Source organism: Aythya ferina, assembly GCF_964211825.1.
Source record: "Aythya ferina genome assembly, chromosome: 16".
Taxonomy (NCBI): Eukaryota; Metazoa; Chordata; class Aves; order Anseriformes; family Anatidae; genus Aythya; species Aythya ferina.
In genome coordinates this window covers 14,433,214-14,458,304 of record NC_140315.1, presented here as the reverse complement: position 1 = coordinate 14,458,304, position 25,091 = coordinate 14,433,214, and the positions used below count along the sequence as shown (strand labels likewise).

The 25,091-nt window shown below is 51.3% G+C and overlaps 1 protein-coding gene and 2 long non-coding RNA genes across 17 annotated transcripts in view; 1 reads left to right on the top strand and 2 right to left on the bottom strand.

Annotated features, from left to right (window-relative positions):
* HNF4A (hepatocyte nuclear factor 4 alpha) overlaps positions 1-24,625 on the top strand; it is a 34,834-nt gene extending 10,209 nt beyond the window's left edge. Inside the window, exons 1-10 of one of the 3 annotated variants that reach the window (XM_084537734.1) lie at positions 2,247-5,533; positions 9,361-9,535; positions 11,363-11,457; positions 13,745-13,851; positions 16,018-16,173; positions 19,418-19,505; positions 19,987-20,142; positions 20,433-20,669; positions 21,345-21,467; positions 22,128-24,625. In XM_084537734.1, the coding sequence (XP_084393860.1) occupies positions 5,413-5,533; positions 9,361-9,535; positions 11,363-11,457; positions 13,745-13,851; positions 16,018-16,173; positions 19,418-19,505; positions 19,987-20,142; positions 20,433-20,669; positions 21,345-21,467; positions 22,128-22,270 (1,401 nt within the window). In that variant the 5' untranslated portion in view covers positions 2,247-5,412 and the 3' untranslated portion in view covers positions 22,271-24,625. Of the gene's footprint in view, positions 1-2,246; positions 5,534-9,357; positions 9,536-11,362; positions 11,458-13,744; positions 13,852-16,017; positions 16,174-19,417; positions 19,506-19,986; positions 20,143-20,432; positions 20,670-21,344; positions 21,468-22,127 lie in introns of those variants that run through there. The other 2 variants (XM_084537733.1, XM_084537735.1) reach the window with 2 other exon arrangements.
* The window catches only part of LOC311445518, a 51,169-nt gene that overhangs the window by 13,262 nt on the left and 12,816 nt on the right, over positions 1-25,091 (bottom strand). For 5 of the 13 annotated variants that reach the window (XR_014698455.1, XR_014698456.1, XR_014698457.1 and 2 more), the window contains exon 3: positions 1,545-2,247. This is a non-coding gene — a long non-coding RNA (uncharacterized lncRNA). Of the gene's footprint in view, positions 1-1,544; positions 2,248-8,097; positions 9,364-12,927; positions 13,719-13,970; positions 14,951-25,091 lie in introns of those variants that run through there. The other 8 variants (XR_014698464.1, XR_014698465.1, XR_014698466.1 and 5 more) reach the window with 6 other exon arrangements.
* Positions 18,506-20,585, bottom strand: LOC311445519. Its single transcript, XR_014698468.1, has 2 exons — positions 20,346-20,585; positions 18,506-20,259 (listed from the first exon to the last, which is right to left on the bottom strand). It is a non-coding gene; the product is annotated as an uncharacterized lncRNA (long non-coding RNA).

Genomic DNA, 25,091 nt, shown 5'->3' with positions numbered 1-25,091 from the left:
GTTCTTTTTCTGCCACTTTCACATAGCAGCTATTTATTCTAGCTCCATTGCCTCCAGCTCCAACATCCATCCCGGCTTTGGTTGAAAAGCACATGTTGCTTTTGGAGAGGATTTCAAGCAGAGTTGTCTGCATCCTTTGAAGCGCATATCCAAAAATCGCCTTGGTTCGCTGTACAGTGATTTTATGTCCTGGGGGCCTGGACTGTTCGGGTTGGTTTGGCTACCTTTCAAAACTTTTGGCACCAGTGAGAAATAACCTGAGGTTGCAGCAAAGCTGTCTGCATCCTCCAGAGCTGTGCTGGGGAGCCCCAGGCACTGCTGCGTGTCCCAGGGCTCAGCAGTGGCAACATGTCCGGCGTCTGCTCGGGAGCTGCTCTGCCTTAGCTACGGCACTGCCCCGTCCAGCATCCCGGCTGACACAGCAGCATCGCCCCAAGGCCTCCGAACAACATCTGTCCCAACCACAGCCACAGGAACTTCAGCACTGGAGAGAATTTGTCATTGAACAAAATGCCCGCATCTTCCCCAGGGCACAAATCTCACTCTGACATGTCACTTCGGTCACCTCCTGATCTGCTTCCCACGTGAGCTGTGCACCACCAAGGGCTCTTCTGTGTGTTTTGCCAGGGCAGGGATGTGCTGCATGGGGCTGGCAAGGGGCAGACAGACCCTAAACAGCTTCTGGTTAATGATCTGTTTTCCTGGAGACTTCTCTCTGCTGCCGTGGACGTTTTGGGGACTGACACCTTTCCGTGTGTCAGCCAGATGATTGCCTGGAGCTTAAATGAAGATCCTCTGCTTCAACTCGGGGCTTGTTTCAGCTGTGCTGACCTGCAGTCCCCCGCAGCCCCTGCAAATTCCTTGGAGCTGCTTATTAACACGCCAGCAGCTCTGCCCTGTAAGTCATGACTCTCTGCAGTAGAAGGCAAAGGGGCTTGACAGTGTGGCCTAAATATCCCTGTTTACAGAAAGTCTGACAAAACACTAGCCCTTGGCTTTATCTTTCCCCTTTGGAAATAGCCACAGAGCAAATATACTTAAGGTATGAAGGGAGGGGGATTTATATTGACTTTAGAAAAAGCTGTTCTTTAAAAACAGGAAAAAAAAACTCATCCTCGAGCTGCGCAGACGGGGTGCTTTACCCAAAAGGCTTGCGTTGAGGCTTAAAGCCTGCCTGCTAATCTGTAGCATTGCTGTGTGAACAAGTCATGCAGTAAACTGCTCTCTGTTAATTTTTTAATGCAGAATAAACAGGTCAAGAAATGATTAGCATGAGAATAAGTTGAGCTTAATCAGGAGAATCAGAAAAGATGAGAGGGAAGAGGCAAATTGGAGTTATCAGTTAACCATATGGAGTGGCTTTGCCTCCAAGAGCTAATGTGCCCTCGTGTTTTCCATCCCTTCTGAAGCTGCCTTTTTTTTTTCCCCCTTCCCTAATTTAAATGATGAGCTAAAATTGCTAGTATAAGCACAATGGAAGCCCTTGTTTCACCTTCTCATTTTCTGTGGCTGCCCAAATGAATTGCAGGTGATAAGGCTCCTACCTGGTTATTACAGATGGTCCTTCCCATTCCACGTTCAGAAAGGAAGATACTGAAGATAAGGTTCAAACGTGCAAAATCCACTTTCTGCAAGTATGAGCGCTCTGTTCTGGTGCAAAAGTTTCGGTGAGATCCTGGCAGATCCAGGGACTGAGCGGAGGCATCCGTGGGCAAGGGGAAACACAGCCCTCAGGACTGCTTGGAGTGGAGTTTGGTCAGTGGTCGAAGATCTATATTCTCAGATAGGCAGGACTTTGTCCACAAACTGGAATTTGAAATTTCAAAGGGAAAAAAAAAAAAAGCAGAAGGGACCTTTGCATGTGTGGAGATGACTATGCTGGCGACGTTCCCCTGGGACTTTTGGTCTTAGTCTTGTACCTCAACTTTGTGCTTTCCCACCAGCTTGCTTGGCAAAACTGCGGTGGGCTTTGCTGGTACAGTCCCTGAGCAGTGGCCCTGGGGCTGGCTGCAAAGCCCTGACCTTGTTCAGGGCTTTCCTGGACTGGAGAGATTTCAGATCCAGAGCCCAGCTCTACTTCACTTGCTTGCCAAGGAAAAGCCACTCCAGTTGTGGAGTGACATGGTCGGAGCGATCTGGAGTGGTGGCTGCCAAGCAGCAGCAGAAGCATCGCCAGCACTCTGCGAGGTTTGTCCCGCTGGCTCCAGGCACTGGCACTTCTGCCAGGTATTTCCTGAGAGTGCAGAGCTGGAACAGTGAAAACCAAAGGTTTGCTCTGAGCAGGAGGCTGGATTGGAGATTTCTGAGGTCCCTGTCAGCTTGAATTGTCTCTTGATCCTACAACACTGTTCAAGAAGGGCAGGAGGAGCCCGCTCACCCACTTGACATAAAGAGCTAGCAAGTGTGGAAGCTGATGGTATCCTTCCCATAAATGCTCCATTACAGAGTCTATTCCCCATCCTCCTTTGCTGAAAGGCATAGATCTTATTTTCAGGGAATCCCCTTCTGCTTTGGATTAATTTGCCAAAGATACACAGATAAGGCAGAATTAGTGTCATGAGGTGCTAGAGTGGAAAAAGGCTGAAGGATTTATTGTTCAACCGATAAAAATTAAATAATTACTTAGTGCAGAAGGCTCCATGGCCTGAAGCTGTAAAAGTTTCCTTTGCAGCCATCTTCTGGCATGGGTGGAGGGGACAGAAAAAGGAGAAGGAGATGGCCTGAAAGCTGAAATTCCCCTGAGCACCTGGCTTGGAACAGCCTTTGCTTTACCAGGGCTCTGCTTGGGATGCAGTACGGGGTCCCTCTGTGCCTGTATTGCATTGGTAAAGCCCTTCCAAAATGCCCTTTCCTTCCTATGGGACATACCAGGCCTGGGTACTCTTCCAGCCGTGCTTGTGCCCCTGGAGCACACCCTGCCTTCCCCTGGGTTTACATCCTGGCAGCCCAGCGAGGACAAGCAGGCTGTCCCGCATTGATTGCCAGCTTAGAGTTGTCTCTGCCTCAAACAGAAAAAAACTAAACACCTTCTGTAAGGCAGAAGTGTTCAAATCAGCCTCCAAACCAGCTTCAAGTCAGCACATCTCCATTCTAAAACAGCCACAGGCCATCATGGTCCTAAGCTGCCATGCAGAGATGTGGGACAGAGACAAGGACCCCCCAGGCAGCCTGTCCCCAGGGGGACACCAGCCTCGTGCAGCAGACACATTTCCAGCTGGGGGCTCGTCCCCATGCTGTGAGCCCATCTTGGGGGCAAAGGAAGTGCGCCGTGTCCTTGATGGACTGGTCCTTCACCTCTGTGCTAAGACGAGCTTTGTGAGGGTGCACCAGGCAGAGGACACCGGTAATGAGAAAACAACAGTCAACACAAGCCTGGGGACGGAAAGCTCCACGTCCCATTGACAGCTCCCTGCGTCGTGAGCCACCTAATGCTCTCCAAACTTCCCCGCTCCTTATCTGCCTCTCTCACACACACACTGCCTCCCCATCTTCTATTCCCGGCCCTCTTAATCCTTCCTGCCCTAGGAGCAAACGGCCTTTGCAGCCTTATTTTGTCAGCAGGCTACTTAAGCAAAAGGCTTGTTTTGCTGAACAGAGCAAAACAGACCATGCTTTTATGATATTTTACTAGACACTGTGGCAAATCCTGCACATATTTGACCTAGTGTCTGTAGCATTTATCTAATCAAAGGGATCACTGTGGCCTGAGCAGGACTGGGACGGAGGGCCCTGAAACGAGGCCACAGCAGGGCTACACTCTACCTTACCAGATACACCCTGGTGCACATCATTAAATTCATTTTTAGCCCAGGACTATTCCTGCTGAAGGAAAGTACAACCAGCCACGTGAGTGCAGAGAGGGTCCAGCTTGTCTCCTGAGAACACAGAGCAGAGGACTGTTTCCCCTGAAGAAAAGGATCATTTATTGTTAGTCCCAAGTAGGAAATCAGGGACTTTCCCCTGTTCCCCGCTTTGCTCCTGCAGATCTGTAGCCCAAAGGTAAAGGTGCTATCTGGAAGCGCTACCTACATCCTAATTTAGCCACCACAGCGAGGATGGCCCAGGGAGCCAGGGCTGCATTGGTGCACCCAGAGGCACAAACACAAACATATTTGAAGCCCACGTTGGCAGCGTGGACACAGCCGATTGTGAAATCGGGGATGTTTTCAATGCAGAGCAAGCTGATACTGAATCATCAGTTGCTTGTTCTCCTGAGCAATCCAGCTGACGCCATTCAGTGATCAATTAAATACCCACTCACTGATCTCACGCTTTTAGGTGGTGCACATTACACTGGAACTTGTCAGTCCTGCAGAGGGCTGACATGCCCTGGGTCAGCTCTGGGCCAGAGAGCAAGAGCTTGGCTGCTTGTGTGCCCCTGGGGTCTGCCCCAAGGTGTCGGCCATGCCGCAGGCTGGAGGCCTGTAAGGCAGCGCAGGTTGAATCCCCAGAAGGCAACTCCACACTGCAGAGCAAAGCCCTGCTATGCTGTAAAACGCCCAATGAAACTTTTAAGACGTGTCAGTCAAAGCGGGGCTGGGGTGTGTCTGACAGCGGGTGGCTCTAGCACCAGGAGGAAGGGGACAGGAGCAGGCCTGGCCGTGCCCCCGGTGCCCGAGCCTGCCCCAGCCTGGCTCAGCCCCTCACTCGCCGCTCTGCTTGCGTGCCTGGCACTCAGCAAACCCTCACCCCAAAGGTTGTTTGGTCACGGCTGCAGAGTGGGACCTGTTTGTAGGGCACTCAGCCCCTGTAAAACCGGGTTTATAGGGAAGTAAAGCGAGCCCTGCGCTGTTACTTTGCATAGCAACGTGTAAATTGCAATGCGGGCACTGACCTTCCCAGGGAGGAAAGGGAGAAAAAAGGAAGAGCTGTGGGGGGGAGGGAGCCAGAAGGGGAAATCGGGGGGCGAAGGCAATGAACGGTGGAGAGGGGAAGGCGATGACAGAAGTGAAGAGCAGCCTTGTTCTCTAGGCAGGGTTTTTTCCAAGTTTTCCACCCCAGGTACAATTAAGACCAACAGCAGCAGCTCGGCATCAAGGTCAATAGCCCCAGGAAGGTGTTTCCTGGGTGGCGAGCGCCTTCTCCCGCGGTCCCGCGTGTGCCTGGGGCTGAAATGAGCACAGCGCCTCGAGATTCAATAATAAACAGTCAACAAGAATCACTGCTGCTCCACCAAAAAAAAAAAACCACACACACAGCCTAGCAGCCTTCAGCAGTGGGTGATTAAAGATTAACCCCCTGCCTCCTGCCTCCACCCCTCTGGGGAGTATAGGCCTTGAGGCTCAGCAAATCCTTTCAGAGAAATATCTGAAATAAAAGACAACAGATAGGGGACGCAGCGAAGGCAGAGAGAGGCATAAGGGCCAATAGCCTCGGACAAGGGAATCAGTACAATCTGGCCCGTGTTTGCCGATGATAATGCGCCTTTCCAAAGCCCTGATAGACATGGAGATGGCAGATTATAGCGCGGCATTGGACCCGGCGTACACCACTCTGGAGTTTGAGAACATGCAGGTGCTGGCTATGGGCAATGGTAAGTCCCCACGCTGCCGCCCCTCCTGAGGGACGAGGCCCCGAGGTGGTCGCCGAATCGCTCCTGGGGAGGGCTGGGGGCACCACGGGGCTCTGCTGAGTGGCTTGTGGGGGCTTCTTGCTTTACCCGGAGAGAAATGGAGGTGGTGGAGCAGTGCCGGGCATGGGAGGGATGGTGCCCGGACACCCCGGGGATGGGCGCGTACCAAGAGCGCGGTGGGATTAGCGGTCCACACCGGGCATTGAGCCACAGCCCAGGGCCTGAGCTGAGGACAGGTGGGTCTCAGTGCCCACAGCCTCCGAAAGAAAACAAACAAAAACAAACAAAAAAAACCTCCAAAGCTGCAAACTGAAATGCTGCCCAACACTCACCAGAAACTCCACCGAGCCCGTGACTCGAGCGGAAAGCCAGTCCTATCCCAGGAGTGGCTGTAGCTAGGTTTTCCCCAGCCCAGAAAGCTTCTTAGTGCCTGGTAAGGGTGAAATTGCTTTAAAAGGTGATTCAAGCACTGCCCCAGGAGCCACCCTGAGGCCACAGCCCTTCACCTGTGCAGTGCTGGGTGGGAGTGCGGTCCCTGGGGGCTCAGCCTGGTTGGGAGGGGAGCAAGTGGAGCTGGCAGGGGTTGTTGAGAGCTCCCATCCCTTCAGGAGGGTGGAATCACACATAACCCACCAGGATTTGCAATACTGGCCCACCCATTTGGGGACCAAGGTGTACTGTTAATTAACACTCGGCAATAAGAGGAGACTCCTCTCCAAGTCCCACTAACATCTCTCTAAATACACGTTAATGACTAAACAAGTAACACTGCAGAAAATGACTCCCTCAGCCCCTTCCTCTTGCTCGCCGTGTCACCGGGGCTGCTTGGGCACCCCTGTGCTGGCAGGACCGTGCCAGCAGCACAGCTCTTTCCCCAGCTGCAGCTCCCTCCCCGCAGATATGGCATCGTGGTGCCAAAATTGGCAACCGCCTCCCCCTGCCCTCTGTGCCCAGGGCTGACCCTAACCACCTAGGGGGCTCAGGGCCAAAAGCAGCCCCCTTGGGCTCTGCCGGCACCCAGTGGGACCCTTGAGGACAAGCCCAGGCTTTGCTCCTGTGCTCTTTTCCCAGACAGCACACAGAGGTTTCTGTGTGGGGAAACCAGAAAAGCTCACCCTGCATGGGGCTGTGAGCGGGGCTCCATGGGACAGAGGGACGCAGGAATTTCATACAACTAGCTCAGGGGCAGCACAAAATGTGCCCTAGAGGCAGATGAGTCAGCTGCGCTACAAGGCACTGACCCCTCTCCTCATGTGCCTAGGTCCTGGTGAGGGGCTGGTCTCACCCCAGGGCAATTGCCCATGGAGTGCCAGAGAGCTCGGCTGGTGCCCTGTGGGGCTCCCCAGCTCCAGCCTGGGGTGGCCACTCAGCTCCGAGAAGTTTGCCACTGTCCCACTGCAAATGCATCCTGTGTTTGGGCTGGCTTGGGGAACCTGAGGGGGTCCTGTCATCCTAACATAGCTGTGAGGTCACAAACTGTGTTGTTGTTTTTTTCTTCCTCCATTTACTTTAACTCCAAACCTATGTCCATTAAACTCCCTTCAACAGCCAGGAGCCCATATTTCTGGCACCATAAAAATAAACTCGATAGGAAACTTACCATTAGCTCACCAAAAACAGAACCAGTTCCTATCAGACAAAGATTTCTCCAATAACGGTGCCAGTTTCTCCTGTTATATATTCCTCTGTTTAGAGCATGACACACCACTAGGAGGGATGTATCTGGGCTTTCACTGATAGACAAGCATTGTGATTATGGATGCATTGGCTCTTTTATCCTCTCGGTTACAAGCTCCATGTTTAAACATAGAAAGCAAACTGAAAACAAACTGAAAATCTAACTTTCTGGAACAACACTGAGGCAGCTGAGCCTTCAGGATGCATTCAGAGGAAGGTTTTCGGAGGCAAGGGACACATGGGCCCAGAGGAAGGGGCTCAGGGGTTTGGGAGCAGGGGAAGGAGCTTCCCGAGCAGGCAGGGCAGCACGTCCAGGAACACAGCTCCTCCAGCCCCGAGGTACAGCCGGGTGTGCCAGGCTCAGAGAGGGAGCAAACTGTGACTCAGGAAAGCAACATAGGAGGGACACAAGGAACCAGAAAGCAAGCAGGGAAATGAAAACTGCTGCCAGAGCCAGGGGAGGGCTGGCTCGAGACGCCCTGTGTGAGCCCACTGCCAGGGTCATGGCATCCACTCCAAGCTACTTGTGCCCACCCATCTGAACCAAGGGATGGCATGAGGATGCTGTGCACATCCCCATACTAAATAAAAGCTAATATTAAAGTCCCAGAAGCATTACCTTAGCCTTCCCCCAGCACACAGGCTCCAGCTAGTAAAGGCAGCTGCTCTGGGACCAGCCTTTTTATAGCCCCCAGCTGCCCTGCGGCCCCTTTCTGGTGGGTGCCAAGTAGAAGCCGCTGTGGCTCTCCCTGGGCAGGCATTAACTGTGTCCCTGCCAAATCCAGGAGGAGCATGGTGAGGGAGAAGGCAAGAGGGGGATCAGGAGTGCAGAGCTGTTACCCACACACCTGGGGAGATCAGGGCTCACCCTCAGCGTCTGACTGTCAGGTCTCCAGAAATGGGGGGTGAACGTCCTCTGGGGAGCCCCATTCGTTGTGCAATGCCCACCTCTGTGCTGTGGGATGCAGGCAGGGACACGAGTGGTGCCTGAGGATGTTCTTTCAGTGCCTCTGGCAGAAACCGCTGCTGTCTTGGTCAGAGCCTCTGTTGGTCCTGCTGATCTCCATGACTGTCATTTGATGGGGGCTGTCGGGATCAATATACTCAGGTATTAAAGTCTCAGCAGGTTTCTATGGCTTTGTAGATCCAGGGTATCATTTGCAAATGGGATTTCCACTGAGGCAGGGGAACGTGCTCATGCTGATACAAGAAAATGTGCACAGGAGGGGACAATTAGATCAACTGAATTACGAGCTGATCCCTTCAGCCTTGAGATTTGTTTGGCTTGCTGCAGGGGTTTAAGTGTAGGGCTTGTATGGTTTTGAGCCTTTCAGGTGTCCTTTCCTACAGAGACTGCTGCAATTCCCCACCCTCCCAAAAGAGCCCTGCACATGCCAGTCCCCTTACAGCTTTTAAGGACTGTGAGGCCTGTCTGTCCCAGCAGGAGTGTTACCAGACTGGAAGATACCCAGCACACCACCTCCTCTGTGTACAGTGTCGCCCTTTCTTGCTGGGTTAGCTTGATCCATGCTTCCTTGCATGGCTAGTATTTGCCCATGAGTTTTCCAGCTGAGCCTGCTGTGCTCTGAAGGCCTCGTTCAGCTGCAGACATGCTGCGCAGACTGCAGCTCCATGCCTGGCAGAGGCTCTACAGCACCTCATTTTTGTAACAGCGTCTGCTCAGGGCTGACTTGGGCTCTTTCAGGGCTATAACACAAACACCATGCTCATAACCCAGCAGCTCATCCTGAGCTGTAAGGCCTCAGCTTTAACTCTGCACCAGCTCACCCTCTGGCCATGCCACAGCGGCCCAAAGCATCTGCAAATCCCCCAGGAATTTGGGCTGTGCTCTGTGACAGCTGGGTTTCTGTACAGTCTGAAGGCACTGCTGGAGGCAGGCCTTTGGGAAGAGCTGTCTCACCGTGGCACACCAGCAGCTTGTACACATTCAAGGGGGCTGCAGTGACTTAGGACACTTGAGGCACCTCCACTCCTCACGCACATCTCTGACCGGTTCCTCCAAAAATCAGGCGTCTCGCTGCAGACTGAGCTAGGAGATAGATGTTGGCTGGCTGTCTCACCCTCTTCTCCCTGTGTCCTTCCCCAAGCAGACACATCTCCATCAGAAGCAGCCAACCTCAACACCTCCAACAGCATCGGGGTGAGCGCGCTGTGTGCCATCTGCGGGGACCGCGCCACGGGGAAGCATTACGGGGCTTCCAGCTGTGATGGCTGCAAAGGGTTCTTCAGGAGGAGCGTCAGGAAGAACCACATGTACTCCTGCAGGTAAGGACAGGGGGGGACGAGATGTGTGGCAGAGGCAAAACAGTCCCCAGAAGCAAAGCTCTGTACAGGAAAGCTCTCAGAGCATGGCAGCACGCTCCTTCATCCTCTTCATCCTCCCTGCATCCTCCACCATATTCCCTCACCTCATCCTCTGGCTGGGCAGGGCCAGAGGCACACAACAGCTCTCCCTCTGGCATGGCCCTCATGGGATTACTGAGGGAAGACCCTGCGAGCTCGTACTTTAGGGGCCAAGCACATGTTCTTTGCAAACAGGTGTTGCCAACTACGGATGCGACCAAAAAGCCAGGTGGTGCTGGTGGGGAAGCCCCGTTCCAGGGGCTGAGCACACTGCTGCCCTGCGCTCCGAGTGCAGCACAAACCCCTTTCACTCCCTGGGGGCACTTCAGTGGCCTCCTTCCCCTTCTCCATCACGAGGTGGAGGTGTGTCTGCCATCTCCCTGCTGCGCTCCCTGAGCACCTAAGGAGGCAACAAGCTGGGGAACGTGGCATGCAAGTGGCTGCGCAACCCGTGACGGGACGAGACATGCGTGCTGCTCGTGCACCTCACACACTTCACCCAGTGCTGCTGGCAGGAGGCCCACGGCTCTCCCATGCCACCAGTGGCTGCGACTTGCCTGCTCACTGCTCTGAGCGACCGAGACCTGGAGTCAGGGAAATCAAGGAACCCTCAGCTCAGTGTCCGACTCCCTCAGGGCCTTTGAGTGATTCACTCCTGATGTCCTGACAGCCACTTGAACAGCGTGAACAGCAACGGGACTCTCAAATCTGGGTGATGGAAAGAAGCCCCAGATTTAGCAGTGCACATGAAACATATTTTCACTTGTACCCAGGGTTATTTAGCCTGGCTGCCCAGGGAGCCCCCTCCACACAGCTCCAGTGAGAAAAGCCCGGGTGTCCCGCTCTTTTGACACTAGACCTTCTACAGAAGTGCTACAAAAATGCTTAAAGGGCTGCTTTCAGTCAACCATTTGAGGAAATCTTAGCCTGGGGCTTCCAGAAGCACAGCAGAAACAAAAGCTACAGAACTCGGCGTGGCTGGGAGCCCTTTCCCAGTTCTGTTTGCCTTTGTCTTTGCTTTGCAAGCTCGATCAATCAGCAGCAAATTAGAGCATATTTGCAAGTGAAATTCCTGCTGCAAATGGCTACCTGGCTTGTGTTGCATACAAGAACCACACATGGGAGATCAGCGTATGCACCCATGTGTGATCAATGTGGTAATACAAGTGTATAGGGCCAGATCTGGTTGCTTGCCACCTCCTCTCTGAAGCAGAGGTGACTGCAGAGCTGTGTGTGGACCAGCAAACTTGTCCGGAGGTCAGGAGCAACCTCCCTGGATCCCACACTGCCTTGGAGAGATGCAGGGACCTAAACTCACTTCTACCCTTTTTCTGAATTTATAATAAACGCATTCTTCCTCCCTTCTAACTGGATCCCAGCATATAATAAAGGTTACCAAGGTAGCTCTGACCCTCTTGGTTCACACTTTTAACTTCCCTGGGGTGGTTGCTCCATCTCAAGTATCTCTGCCTCGTGGCCAGCATGTACAAGCAGCAGCCTGAGCTCCTATGTGTGACTGTCAGATCTAGCCTGTCCTTGTTACTCAGCCAGGGGTAGAGCAGAGGGCCGAGGTGCTCAGTTCAGATTAAAGCAAGCATGAAAGTGGCATGGATTGGGGCTCCTTTCTCAGGGTGAGCCTCAGGAAATCTGCTCGAAGTGTATCGTGGAGCCTGGGGCTCTGCCTTGTCCTGTCACCTCACTTCTGTAACAGGCTCGGTCTTGCTGCTCCTCACACCTGTTTCTTCCCAGGTTTAACAGGCAGTGCGTGGTAGACAAAGACAAAAGGAACCAGTGCCGATACTGCCGGCTTAAGAAGTGCTTCCGAGCAGGAATGAAGAAAGAAGGTGGGTCACAGCGTGGCTTCCCCGTGCTGCCCTCAGGAGGTTCACTGTCTGTCTGTCTGTCTGAGGAAGCCCCTGCAGCCAAAGGCCAGTCCCTGCCGGTTCGTGGGCACGCTCGCTCAGCCAGCTTAGCCCCATCTTCCTTCCATAGTCCTCCCCTCTGCACAGATCCAGGCCTCCATCACTGGGGGGTTAGGGCGAGTTTTGGCCCCTCATCATAAGCCCTGCATGTGCCCAGCCTGCCCTGCTGCCATCTGTACTGGGGCTTTGCAAGCAGCTCTCATCCCAACAGGCAATTAAGCTTCCAAGCAAAGCACAGGGACCCTGTGTGCTCCTAAATTCAATTTCAGGGGCCCTTTTCAGGGGTCAGCAAAGACAGAGCCAGGGCCATGCCTGTGTCCCAGAACTTCCCATGCTTGTACATACAAATTGCACCCGTGGCTCTTTAGTGCACTCTCACACTGACACACACATCACCTCTGCTCCCACATCTGAGCGACCTGGGAACACTTCTTAATATCAGTGAGATGCAGGAACGTCAGAGAAGGCCTGGACAATTCAGAAACACTTTGGGAACATTGCTGTCAGTGCTAGTGCCCACGGTCACCATCAGATCCACGGCAGGACAGGTGCCTCCAGCAAAGGGTCCCGCTATCATTTTGCCCTTTTGTTTCCTCGTGTGCCTGTAGGTTCTTGTTGGCCCTCAGTAGACAGCTGAGTTTTACATGATACATCAGCCATGGCAGGAAGGACCCAGAGCAAGGTGGAGCATTTCAACTATGCCTCTACTCGAAATGAGTAAAGACATCCATCCACCTGCCTGCATGGCCCGGGAGCACCCCACAGACCTGCCTGCATCTCTGTCTCTGCAGTCCTTCTGGGTCCCCTGCCCCAGACATGACGGGGCAGGAGTCACCCCCTGCTCAGCCCTGCTCGCTTCTCAGAAGCCCTCACAGCAGTGAGGGCACCTGGGGCTGCCGGTGATCCCGCTGGTGACCCTGCTGGTGGAGGCACCAAGGCCCTGCCCCATGAACACGGGGCTGTGGGAAGTTCTCTGAGCAGGAGCATTTCTCCCCCGTTAAAGCGGATGAGGTGTTGCAAGGAACCGGGCCTGACTTTTCCTGAAGAACATAGGAATCTTCCTCTCCCCGCAGAGCCCGCTCATCCCGTGCCCAGAGCTCTGCTGCTGTCTGTTAATATTCAATAGAAGTTACATTAGGTGCATGACCAGCTAATACTGAGCAAACATTTGGAAAACATCATGGCGTGACTGAACTCGGGGGCCTGCTACTGATAACAAGCGGCATAACCTTGAGAGCTCCTATTTACAGCCGCTGACTGCAGGGCTTTGCTTCTGGCCCAGCCTCATTATTGCTTTTTATCAGGCGGATTTATACATTGAGAACGTATCAATCCAGGGAGCCAACAGCCTAAGGCAGAGACTGTTCTGTTTCCCCTGCCATCGATCAATACCTTATTTGAGCAGATGGCTTTGGGTGACTGGCTTGGCTGTGGTGAGTTATGGCCAGCCCACGGCCTCGGAGCAGACAGAGAGGCAAAATCTCCTCCTCAGCATTCCTGCTGCTGCTCCGGCTGCTGCTGCCTCTCGGATTTGGAGCTCAGGCCCTGCTCAAGAGCAGACCAAGCAGGGAGGCGTGCCGGGGTGACACCTGTCCTGGGACTCACTTTGTGTTAAGGTGTGAGAGCACTCTGTTGCTCTGGATAGAAACACAGGAGCTGGTCTGCATTTTCTTCCTTACCGTAGCTGAGAGAGGTTTGCAAACTGCACCTACGCAGTGCAGGAGCTTCCCAAATGCAGCTCACAGAAGTCGCGTGGACAGACAAAATAGCCCTGCGGGTACTCAGCTGCTCGATGTCACATGTATGGGGGCTCTGTGTGTGAGCAAGGCCACAGTCTCAGAGATTCCCCTAAGACACTGATCCTATATCTTGAAATCAAAAACTTGAGAGCCAGGTCCTCTGAAATGAAACTTTCCCCTTGAACCCCACAGGTTTCGAACCAAGTCCTTGAGCTCTGAAACACCCCAGTCCCAGGAAAGCCTAACAAAGGCAATGTGAACACAGAATGACTAAATGTAGTCAGCTCTCGCAGGCATCATGTCACAAACCAGAGACAGCTGCACCCTGCCCTGCCAGGCAGGGAAGCTGGGAAATTGCAGCTCAGGAAGCGGTCCAAAGCACTGCGAGAGGGAACGCCAAAACACTGTGATAGTTTTTGCTGTGCATTTCCATGAATAACCTGCAGCTATGCCAAATTGCTCTCTTGCAGCTGTACAAAACGAACGGGACCGAATCAGCACCCGGAGATCAAGTTATGAAGACAGCAGCTTGCCCTCCATCAATGTCCTACTGCAGGCAGAAGTCCTGGCACAGCAGGTACCTCTTCTTTCTTCCCTGGCAAATTCAGAAACATCAGGCACTATCTGACCACTAGGGCCTGGTGAGTATTTAACAGCTGAGTCTTCAGATCCCTGCCTATTTTCTAAGCAACTTACCTGCCAACTCAGTGCCGGTTTTTCAAGACATTGTTACCTGAAACTTTCCCCTTAATGCTCCTTGGTCTGGAGCTGTGCTGTAATAATAGGCAATGTGGGGCACATGGAGGCTGGAGAGCCTGCTGGAAGAAAACGGGAGAGTTATTGCAATCCAAGGAGCTGCAGCAGTCTGTGCCAGCCGAGGGGCTGGCCTCGCACAGGCAGTTTCCCTTTCCCGATGCCCGTTAGGAACTCCTGGTTTCTAGCTTCCTGCACAGTTTCACAAGGAATCGGTTTCATGCTTTTTTATGCAGATATTCTTTCCAGTGCTTGCTTGACGTTCCTCATTGCCACAAACATACTGCCAAAACTGATTTCCTAGAGCATTCACTGAAAAGAGGATTCCAGTTTAAAAGTCTGCACACAGTGTTTGTCAAATGGGCTTTGTGTGGGAGGACACAGGACAGGACAGGAGCTCACAGGCCATGGCTGGAGGCAGGAGCAGCCATCCTTCGTGGGAGCTGAGGAGAGCAGCACTCCTTGTCCTCCTGAAAACAAAGATGGGTTCCAGTTGGTGGTCCGTGTTCTTCCTTGCTCCAAGGCTCACGTTGCCCTCAGAGTGCCCAGGGAGATGCCCCAGGACAGGACACGCCGCACTCTGGGCTCCGTGCTCAGGCTGTAAGGTCCTGCTCCTTAAAGAGGGGATATATCAGAACGGCTAAGGGCCAAGCCTTGACAGCAGCAGTGTACCCATGTCTCACTTTGTCCTGCACAGGTCCTAACGTATTTATCTACCTTCCAAAAATAACATTGGTGCTGCTCTTGGAGAGGTGAGATAATGGGGTCTCAAGTCACCAGACCTACAAGGGAAGGGCATTTCTGGGTCCTGCAGTGACATGATATGTAAGGCTTGAGTGGGGTCTGCTGATAAAACTACAGCCATTGACAAATCCCAGGGAGCTGTTGCTCTCCCGCAGAGCACAGGCAGACTCATTAAACAAGGCAGGCTCCGGCACACTAATTGGTAACTTTTATGTTCCTAGTAATTAGAACGAGATACTGCTGAGGAGCTGTTTTCTCCAAGATCTTGGGTCACTCACTCAGAGGTCTTTATTTGCTAAGCCTTCCAGGGCATTCTGATTAGGGTAATAGGTGGTGAGATTTTTACAATCTTATTTATTCAATAATAGCTCGAGAGCTGGAGAGCTTCCAGGTAATGCAACCTGAACAACAACAAAAAAAAACACGCAGATGGCATTTGAACTCCATTTCCTTAGGGAGGCTGGCAGGGTCCAAGCTGAAAATGCTGGCAGGAACAGGACAGGAAGAGCTGATGTTGTACATGAGCGGACAGGGCAGGCAGAGGGCAGTGATGGGGTTGAGTTAATTGCTTACAGAAGCATGAGGATAAAGTAGTGACTAAGGGCAAGTTTTCAGATGAGCTGGGTGAGCAGCTATGCATGAGAACCAGGCAGGAGGTTGGGTGCCTGGTTTGGGGGAGATGTTCTTTCTCAGGGTGAAGGGACTGGCAGAGTTGTCAGGCCTTTGCATATGAAATGGCTCCATTTGCCTCTGCAATCCCAAATAATTCTCCACGCAGAAAAGGGACCTGCATTGTGGGCATGTTTGCACACGTACAGTTTTGCAAAAAAGGCTTAAATGTGTGTGTGGAGGTTAGAGGGACACCAAGAGGGAAAGGCTGACTGCTACATGAGCCCCTTCATTCCCTCTTGGATCTTGACTGAGCACATTTGTTCAGTTGGAGGAAGATCTTGGCTTTGGGAGCATTCATACTGTAATTCTACTGAATTTGAACTATTCAAGGCCTGACAGTTCACCAAGGTGATCCACAGTCTCAGCTTTGCAACATTTCTTATTCACAGATACCCGATTTGACCTCATTTTGAAACGAACTGGGCTGCATATTCTGGAGGCTGGATGTGCAGCAGATAAAACTCTGCTTGGAGTCTTCATCAGCACACAACCCTGAGCCTCCCAGGCCTGGGATTTTCTTGTCTGCATTCCTTCTGCAGCATTGAAAGCTGAAGGCTCCTTTCTTTCCTTCCAGATATCATCCCCGGTTCCTGTGATGAACGGAGACATCCGAGGGAAGAAGATTGCCAACATCGCTGACGTCTGCGAGTCCATGAAGCAGCAGCTGCTGGTGCTGGTGGAGTGGGCCAAGTACATCCCCGCCTTCTGTGAGCTACCCCTGGATGACCAGGTGAGTGCCCGCGGCCACCCGCCTCGCTCTGCCCCGACCAAGGCGGCTGGGAGCCGAACGAGAGCCGAGACCTTCAAAGAAAATGCGCATTGTTCACTCCCTTATCGGGCTGCTGCAGCTGATGGGGAGCCCGTACACACAATGGCAACGCAGGGTATTTGCATGTGCAACTGATCAGCTCACGAGCACAGGTGTGATAACAGCGAGCTGAAATTAGGCACACAATCAGGCGAGCATTTTGTATGGATCTATCAGTCGATCATGGATTGATTATAGTTTGTGCAGCACTTTGAAAACCTGAAGTGCTGTACGAATGCTCAGGGTAATTGGAATTAGCAGGAATTCTCACCTAAAGCCTGCTCAAGACCAAACAAATCTAGCTGTCTAGCTGTCTGTCTGTGTTTCTGTTTCTTGCCTGGGGATATGCTGGTATTCATTCTCCTAGCGTGAAGTTATTGAAACTAAACACTATTTTGCTCCCAAGGCAATAAGAAAATCTCTCTTCGGAGTTAAAAAGCAGGAATATATTTACATTTAACACAAATAACTAAAAAAATATTTATGGATTTCCTAACCAAGACAGGCACCATGCGTTTGAATTCCTCTGTAAAACTGTACTGCAACATCTCATGCTGCATCAGAGACACAAAGAGCTATCTTCAGCTAAGTCTAAATATCAGACCAGATGTCACAGGACACGATGTGCATCCTGGCTCAAACAGTATGTGAGGATGGTGGGGAAGCTCCAGTGGGAAGGGACGCTTCTGGCAGCGGCCAGCACAGCTCCTCTTACATGTAGGAAGGCATTTCCAATCCAGCCACTGTTCAGCCACAAAACTAGCCTGGGTCCTCTTCAGCTAGGATTAGTTTCCAGCCCAGTTCCAGGGAGTATCCAGCTGATCAAAACCCCCTAAGTGCTAAAGCTGAGAGCTTCAGTAAAAAATTAGCAGCCCATAGCTCCAGGGAATCTAACGATCTTTCAAAGCACAGTTAATTCCATTATTTTTTAACACTGTGTGAAAGTGTTAAATTGTTTAAAATGATAATCTGCTAAACTCCTAAGGCAAATACAACTGAAAAATTATGAAAACCAAAATGGAGTCCAACAGCAAATGACATTTACACAGCAAACAGGCTGCAGCCCAGGGGAGGCTTGGGGCAGCTCGGCATAACCCCTTCTGCCATTTGGAACAGAGGCAGTAAACCCGGTTAACAACTGCAAACTACAGCAATTTCTACCTGAGCTCATTTTACAATTGTGGGGCTGTCAAACTTTTCAGAAGATGAAAACAAAACCTAAAGAGGAGACTGTCTGAACACTGCCTTCCCAGAGGGGAAAGGCCACGCGCGGAACATGCCACAGAAAGAGCTCTGTTATGACTTCCATGAGCAGCTCCCCCGTGACGAGCAGTTCCCAATCTGTCCCAAAGGGCTTGAAAGGAAAGCCTGTGTTGCATTAAACCTAATCAGTTAATGACATCCGTGCTTTCGAGGGACGGAGTGTGAGAACAGAGACAGCAGATACTCAGGGGAGTGCAGGAAGGAGGACAGACATGCCAAGGAGCAGGAATGAACAAAAATACATGCGAGCCAAATGCCCAAGGGGCATGAGAGCTGGTCAAGACATGTCCGGTGGGAACATGTAATGTTGGGAAACGCTGTGACACTGCCATTAAAATGCTGCCTCAGAATGAATCATCTCAGCCAGCATATTTATAGGAAAGGTCACACCCAACTCATTTTTCCTCTGCACCAAAATGTCAGAGTACTGGGTTTGGTGGGGCAAAGCCATTCCACTTCAAAGTTAAAGTTCTACTTTGCGGTGTTACAACTTTTATATTTATCCTAGTTGACAAGGGAGTGATGTATCTCAGGGTGATCACTGCAAGAACAAAGAACAGTTAAGATGTTTTTGCTTTGCTGAAGTAATTTAGTTTAACTTTAAAGTACATTGTATGGATACAAAAATGGTGTTTCCAACCTGAGCTTTTGAATTTGGATTAGGAAGAAAATTTCCATGAGGGGTTTGTTCCCCATTGGGACTTGCAGTCTTTCCAACCTTCTCAAATTTTCGGCAGATAGGAAAGCTCAGCTTTGTGCAGCTCCGCTAATTACGAGCAGCTCAGCTAGTACACCCACCCATGTTTGGATAGCGATAGAGAGAGGCTAGATTTGGGCATACAGATAAAGGTTCCCCAGCATCATGTGTGCATAGTCTTTTTGCAAGGACCTCCACTCTGTTTATTTTGCATAACCCTTTTACACCCCCAGGAAGAAAAAAAAAAAAAAAAAAAAAAAAAAAACACCAAAAAACATCTCTCAGACATCAGCATCTTTTTTAACCAGCGCTTTCTTCCACAGGTGACACACTTTCCTGACATTTCTGGTAGGGTAGGACTTTGCTTGGCTTTGTCAGATGCTGAGAGATAACCCACTGGAAAAGGGGACCATTCCCATCAGGACAAACTTTTCAGAATCTCTCCTTTAATGTTTAATGATTGTTTTCTTCAGCAGAGTTTCCTGGCTGGATATTAAGGAGCCTCCATGTCAGGCTGTCCAATTGTTAACTTCTGTTTCTGCCTAAATCTCTGAAATTTTTAACCGAAGGAGGGCAAAAGATTCAGAACATTCTCGGGAGCCAATGGAGGGTGTAAAATGAAACACTTCAATCATTAACACCAAGGCAGAAAAACATCCCTTTGGCTTCCCTGGCCCAAATGCCCACTGCTATGGAGGGAACAAATGACCAGAGAGCGACCCCCCAGCCAGTGGACGTGAGTCCCTGTGGGCACTGCCCAGAGACACGGCAGCCCTCCTCCTTGGTCCTGTGAGAGACAGCTAAAGCCTCATCTCCCCTCACACAGGCACCTCAGGCTCATTCCTGGGCCTCTGATCCCGGGTTACTGAGTGCAGCAGGGAGCTTTCAGCGAGGGGCACGATGCACGTGGGCTGGGTTACAGGAATCCCCCTGTGCTGCCCTGGTAGGGCCCTGCAGCCCCATCCCACCCCGTGACCAGGCTGCTCTGCAGTCTCTCCCCACTGCCTTCCTCCTCAGTCATCATGGTTTCACCCAGTCTCTTCCTAAGATGGAACCTCACTTTCCTAAGCACTTCCTTGCTTCCCCCTCCCATACATCTAGCCTGAGTGTAACACAGATTCTCAGCTTCCTCTGCTGCTTACATGAAATCACAGCCGTGTGTGTCTGTCTGTGCACCACCCAAGTAACTTGTCCCTACCCTTGCAGGTGGCACTGCTGCGAGCACATGCAGGCGAACATCTGTTACTGGGAGTTGCCAAGAGGTCCATGGTGTTCAAGGATGTCTTGCTGCTAGGTAAAGAGTGCGCTTCTGCTCCCTGCTGCTCTGTTCCTGCTAAGCTTCCCTGCTGGGATAAAGGAGAGCGTGGTTCAGTGTTTGCAGGCACCCTTTTTGCAGGGTGGTGGCTTGAGCTTTTAAGGAACCCTTTGTGTGCAGCCAGGCCTGACACATATTCACATCTGGACCATGACATGTTGGTGTGGCAAAGGTAGTTGACAATAAACATCCCCATCGGGTTTAGTGTAAGCAGGCTGTGGTGTGATTGAGAAGAAGCTCTTGCTCCTCAATCAGCTTCTCCTTGCTTGAGTGACTCCTGAGTGGGGAGAAGCTGCTCTGGCAGAAAAGATCAGCATTTCTGGTGGGCCATACTAGGCAGAAACAGGAACTTTTTAAGGCTTCCATCTCAACATTAGTTGTCTGGGTTTTGAACTCCTTGTCACCCTTATGAATTTTTGGTCAATGACGGGGTGATGGTCTCTGTGCTGCTTGTCCAAAGGAAACGACCATATCATCCCACGGAACTGCCCCGAGCTGGTGGAGGTCAGCCGCGTGGCCATCCGCATCCTGGACGAGCTGGTCCTCCCCTTCCAGGAGCTGCAGATAGATGATAACGAATACGCCTGCTTGAAAGCCATCATCTTCTTTGACCCAGGTATGCTCTGTCTTGCAGCAGGCAAGGCTCATTGTCAAAGGGAACTAGTCGCTGTTATGCCAACTAATATTAGTTGTGAGCTGTGGAAGTGCCGCCTGGTCTCCTCCTGGGGCCAAGCTGTTCATAGAGGGAGGGGTGAAGTCAGACTAAGAAGAAGAAAAATGTCCACTGCCACAGACAGTAGAGAATCAGAGACAGCTCACCTCAGCCTGTGCCCAGAATTCATGTTATTACTGAAGGACAGTTCCTAGGGAAGCAGCCTGGATAGTTTGCTCTGTGGGTTGTTTCAGATGCCAAAGGACTGAGTGACCCCTCCAAGATCAAGCGGATGCGGTACCAGGTGCAGGTCAGCCTGGAGGACTACATCAATGACAGGCAGTACGACTCACGGGGCCGCTTCGGGGAGCTGCTGCTGCTGCTGCCCGTGCTGCAGAGCATCACCTGGCAGATGATAGAGCAGATCCAGTTTGTTAAGCTCTTCGGCATGGCTAAGATCGACAACCTGCTGCAGGAGATGCTGCTGGGAGGTGAGTGTTTGAGGGTCCTGCAAGAGGCCTCCCAGTTCTTCCTGATCCTTTGGGAACCCTCACAGCCACCGTTCCCCATCTGAAAAAGGTGGAGATCCAGCCTGTCTGCAGGTCAGCCCTTGACTCGCATGAAACCATCTCCTCCTGTCATTTGCAGTTATAACAAAGAGTATTTATATTCTAATCACCTAAAGAGATGCTTTACCTCTGCAGCTACTTACAGAGAGGAATCCCCAGCCCTCTGCATGTAGACAAGTGTCACAATGCAACCCCCAGACTCCTACGAGCCAGCTGTTTCACTGATCCTCCTCTGTCAGGAGGGAGTTGTCTAATCTAAAGGGTCTGAAAGACCAGCTTGAAAGTGCATCCCATATTTTCTACTGGAAGCATCCAATGGGAAAAAAAAAAAAAAAAAGAGAGAGAGAGAGAGGGAGAAGTCACTGTGCTATTTTTCACCATAGAAATGTGTCTCAAGAGAAGAGGGATGTAACCCTACATAAAAGTAAATGCAGGCAGGGTTACTGAGCCCAAGGCATCTGTGGAGAAATATGGGATAGGTACAAGCTGATCGTGCACAACTGGGGAGGCCTGGGCATTTTGGTGCAGTGTTTTTTTGCCCATCTGAGATGTCTCTTTCTGCTGTAGTGGCACCTAATATGATATGCACGTTTGTAGGTTCATCAAGTGAAACGCCGCATGCTCACCACCCCCTGCACCCTCATCTGATCCAGGAGAACCTGGGAACAAACGTCATTGTGGCCAACACAATGCCTCCTCAGATGCACAATGGGCAGATGTGTGAGTATTGCCAGAGGGAGGGGAGCCCCCGGGAAAAACTGAGAGCTTTCCAATGTGTGGAGGTAGTTTCTACCTTGTAAGGACATTTCAGTGCAAGACAGTCTCTGATAAAAGTCCGTGAGAGAATGCAGAAAGGAGGGAAAGACAAACAGAGAAGTGGATTAGATCAGAGCAGGATGGACTGATTCAACAAGATACTCCCTGACAGACTGTAATTTTTGCATAGCCCTTAAATTTAGAGATGGATGATCCCACCCAGTGCTTACTGAGAGCAGTGGAAAGGCTCCCCTTACCTTGAATGGTCCAAACACACCTCACTTCACCCTGTGCAAAAACACAGAAGAATCTGATCCAACACAAAAGGTTACCACATGGGAATTTGGGCTGAAACAATCTCAGCTGACCAAAAACTGTGGCCAGTACAGGCTAAAAGCCCAGTAGCTCCCTTCATCCAGTGTTCATCACTGTGGCTCTCCCAGGGCATCTAACCAGGCCCGCATGTCAGGGCTGCCCTGCAGCCAACACACCAGCCATTAGGGGCTATCGTTTTGCTACAGAGCCTTTGTCTGGCTTACAGCTGAACCTAGCACGGATAGGGGATAGATCCCATTGCCATCAGGTCCATGTGGCCCTCTTCTAATTTTGTGTCTCTCTCTGTAGCAACTCCAGAAACTCCCCAGCCATCTCCACCCGCGGGCTCAGGGCCAGAGCAGTACAAGCTGCTGCCCGGAGCCATTGCAACCGTGGCGAAACAGCCCAGCTCCATCCCACAGCCTGCCATCACAAAACAGGAGGTCATTTAGCAAGCTGCAGACCGGCTGGCCTCGTTGAGAAGACCGTGTGGGAGAAAAACCCGAGCTGCCTCTGTCACTGTGAAAAGAGAAGCCATCCAGAGGTCCTCAGGCACAAACACACGGACTTGCTTATTGGACTAGTCCACCACTACCAAAAGCTGTCTTCCTGCAGCTATGGGCAGCGCATGCCACGGAGAGCCTCGAGTCACAGAACTAAGGTTGAAGCCTTCCTGAAACCCTCATTCCTCATAAGAAGGGCCAGATTTCTGTCTGCCTCCATCGGGAGGTTTGCAGGGACTGGCTGTGGACAGTGCAGCTGGCTGTTCCCCATTGCTGCCTCTCTGCGTCGGTTCAGCATGCACCAGACCCTGTGAACAAGCAATTCTCCAAACCAAGACACTGTGCTGTGCAAAAGGAGGGCCTCCACCCACAGCCATGCCAGCTCCCCAGACAGCCCCCATCCTGCCAGACTTCTCGGAGGTGGCAGCTCCCCTAGGAACATTGCTGCAGGTGAAGCACACTGGGGTTTGCCCAGGCAGCACTGAGAGAATGGTTCCTCAGCCTCAGCTCACCCCAAACCTTACCATGGTCACCTTCCAGCAAACTAAGCTCCCAGCCAGCTCTACCAAACCTTTTCAGCTGATACAGGCACACTTGCCCACTGGGATTTTCCACTATTTGTATCCTGCTGCCTTTTGAGGGGTTTTGCTGTTTCCATGCCATGGCTGCTGTCCCACCACAGGGCTCAGAGAGGCAGCCAGATCATTCCTTTACACTACTGCCTCCTCACCACCCAGCATGGGAAGCCGGGGAATGTGGGATGGGGCCACCCCAGCACAGGCTGTGAGGGTGAGAATTGCCTGAGCCTCACAAACAGACTCCTGAGTGCCAGGAGTGTTGTAACCCAGGAGTTCAGCTCAGACCCTTTGCTTTAAGGCTAAGACATGCCATATGATCTACGTGTCCAGTTCAGTGACACTCCCTCCTTAGAGTGAGTGGCTGATAACAGATTTATAGGGCTTCACAATGTGATAAGAACTCACTATGGCTCCTCCAGACCTCAGCAGGTTTGAGAGCAGAGCCTCAAAACACAGTGCTTCGAGTCCCACAGCGAAGACTGACAGAGGCCAGGGAAGGGCCCTGTCCCACCAGAGCCCCTCGGTCTGCCCCAGCCTGCACAGCCTAGCCCCCGTTTCCCTGTGCCTGCCTATTTCTGTTACTCTCTGAGGCCTGCCAGGGCTGAAACCATGCAGATTTGACCTTTGGTTTACAGCTGAAATCAGGCAAGGAGCCCTCCTGTCGCCTCCGCGGGCACGGCCTCCAGGCCTCTCCTCAGGTTCAGTTTTGGCAGCACCACAGCAGAGGTGCCGAGAAAACCTGGAACGAATGTTTTTTGTGAGAGAAGGCTGACAGCAGATGCACAGCATCTGTGCCCTGGAAAACCCAGCAGGAAGGAGAAAGATCCTGGTTTAGCACTGGGAAACAGCAGCTCTACCGAACCACAGACTGCGTTCCTGCGGGTCCCGGCTATGTGGGGTGATGTGGGCCCTGTGGGGACATGAAGCTGGTGGAATCGCAGCACAAATGGGGCCTGGGACAGGTCCCCAGCAGGGACGAATCTGAGCCAGCCACACCAGAGGAGCTGCAGCTCTGTGCCGTGATCGCCAATGCAAACATGGAACACCTCGCCTTGCGCCCACGGCGTCAGAAGCGTTGTATTGTCCCTGAGAGCTGGTGGCATTATACTGAGTAATTTATTGCAATGATGAATCCAATCATTTTCTGTAAATTATTTTGTAAATCACATTGATTATTTATAATTGGGAGATTAAATGCAAAAAAAAAAAAAAAAAAAAAAAAAGATTAACCAGGCTGTCTTTTCCAACTGCAGCAACCTTTTTCCCCGTATGTAGAGATACTCTGTGGGGAATCACTGTGGTCCATTTGCACCGAGCATTCCTCGATACTGTACATTAATTTTTGCTGGTTACTGCCTTCCAATGGAAACAGAGGAATATTTCTTCACTAGAGTTTGTATTCATAAAAAAAAAAATAATAATAATAAATGCCAAAATATTTTCTAACTTTTCCCAGACAGATGGATTTCTTTCTTCTGGGAAGATTTATTCTAAATTCAGGAGCTCACCTCCCTGTTGGTCTGAGCACAAAGCATATGTGTATTGAGGAAAAAACTAAAAAACAAGTGTTTGATGCCGCTGCCAGCTGTCACTATTTCATGGGGAGCCTAATGTTAGCTGGTGTCTGTCCTGAAGCCATGTATGCTGGAATCATAAGGTTGAATGACAACCCCAATTTTCATTAAAACAACCACGAAGAATAAATATTTACTTCCATGATTCCAAAGAGCTTAAAAACTTCAATTAACCACACTCTGAGTGCCAAGCAATGGAAGATAAAATGTTATTAGCATTTTGAACCCATTCATTTCTAAGTCCCTCTCATATTTTAAGGGTCATTTTTTAGTATTTGGGGGCAATGATTCTGCTTTGGTTCACACACAGCCAACCTACTGCTGACAGCAGGTGCAGTCAAAGGCAGAGTAAGCTTATAGGGCACAATAAGACAATAAAGTGAAAGTCAGCTTGTCACCAGTTGTAAAGGTGAAGAAATGCCCTGACAATTAGAGAAGACTCTTAATGACCTGCTCTGATCACGCGAGCCTGCTCTCAGCTGCAGCATTCATGGCAAGATAACAGGAAGAGAGGAGAGAGGTGTAGATTGCTATAAAGATTTGGTATCTGGGGAGGAACAACATCTAGCATTTTCAGTGCTGATCCACCTGAGATGCCCTTCATGTCCCCCCATCTCC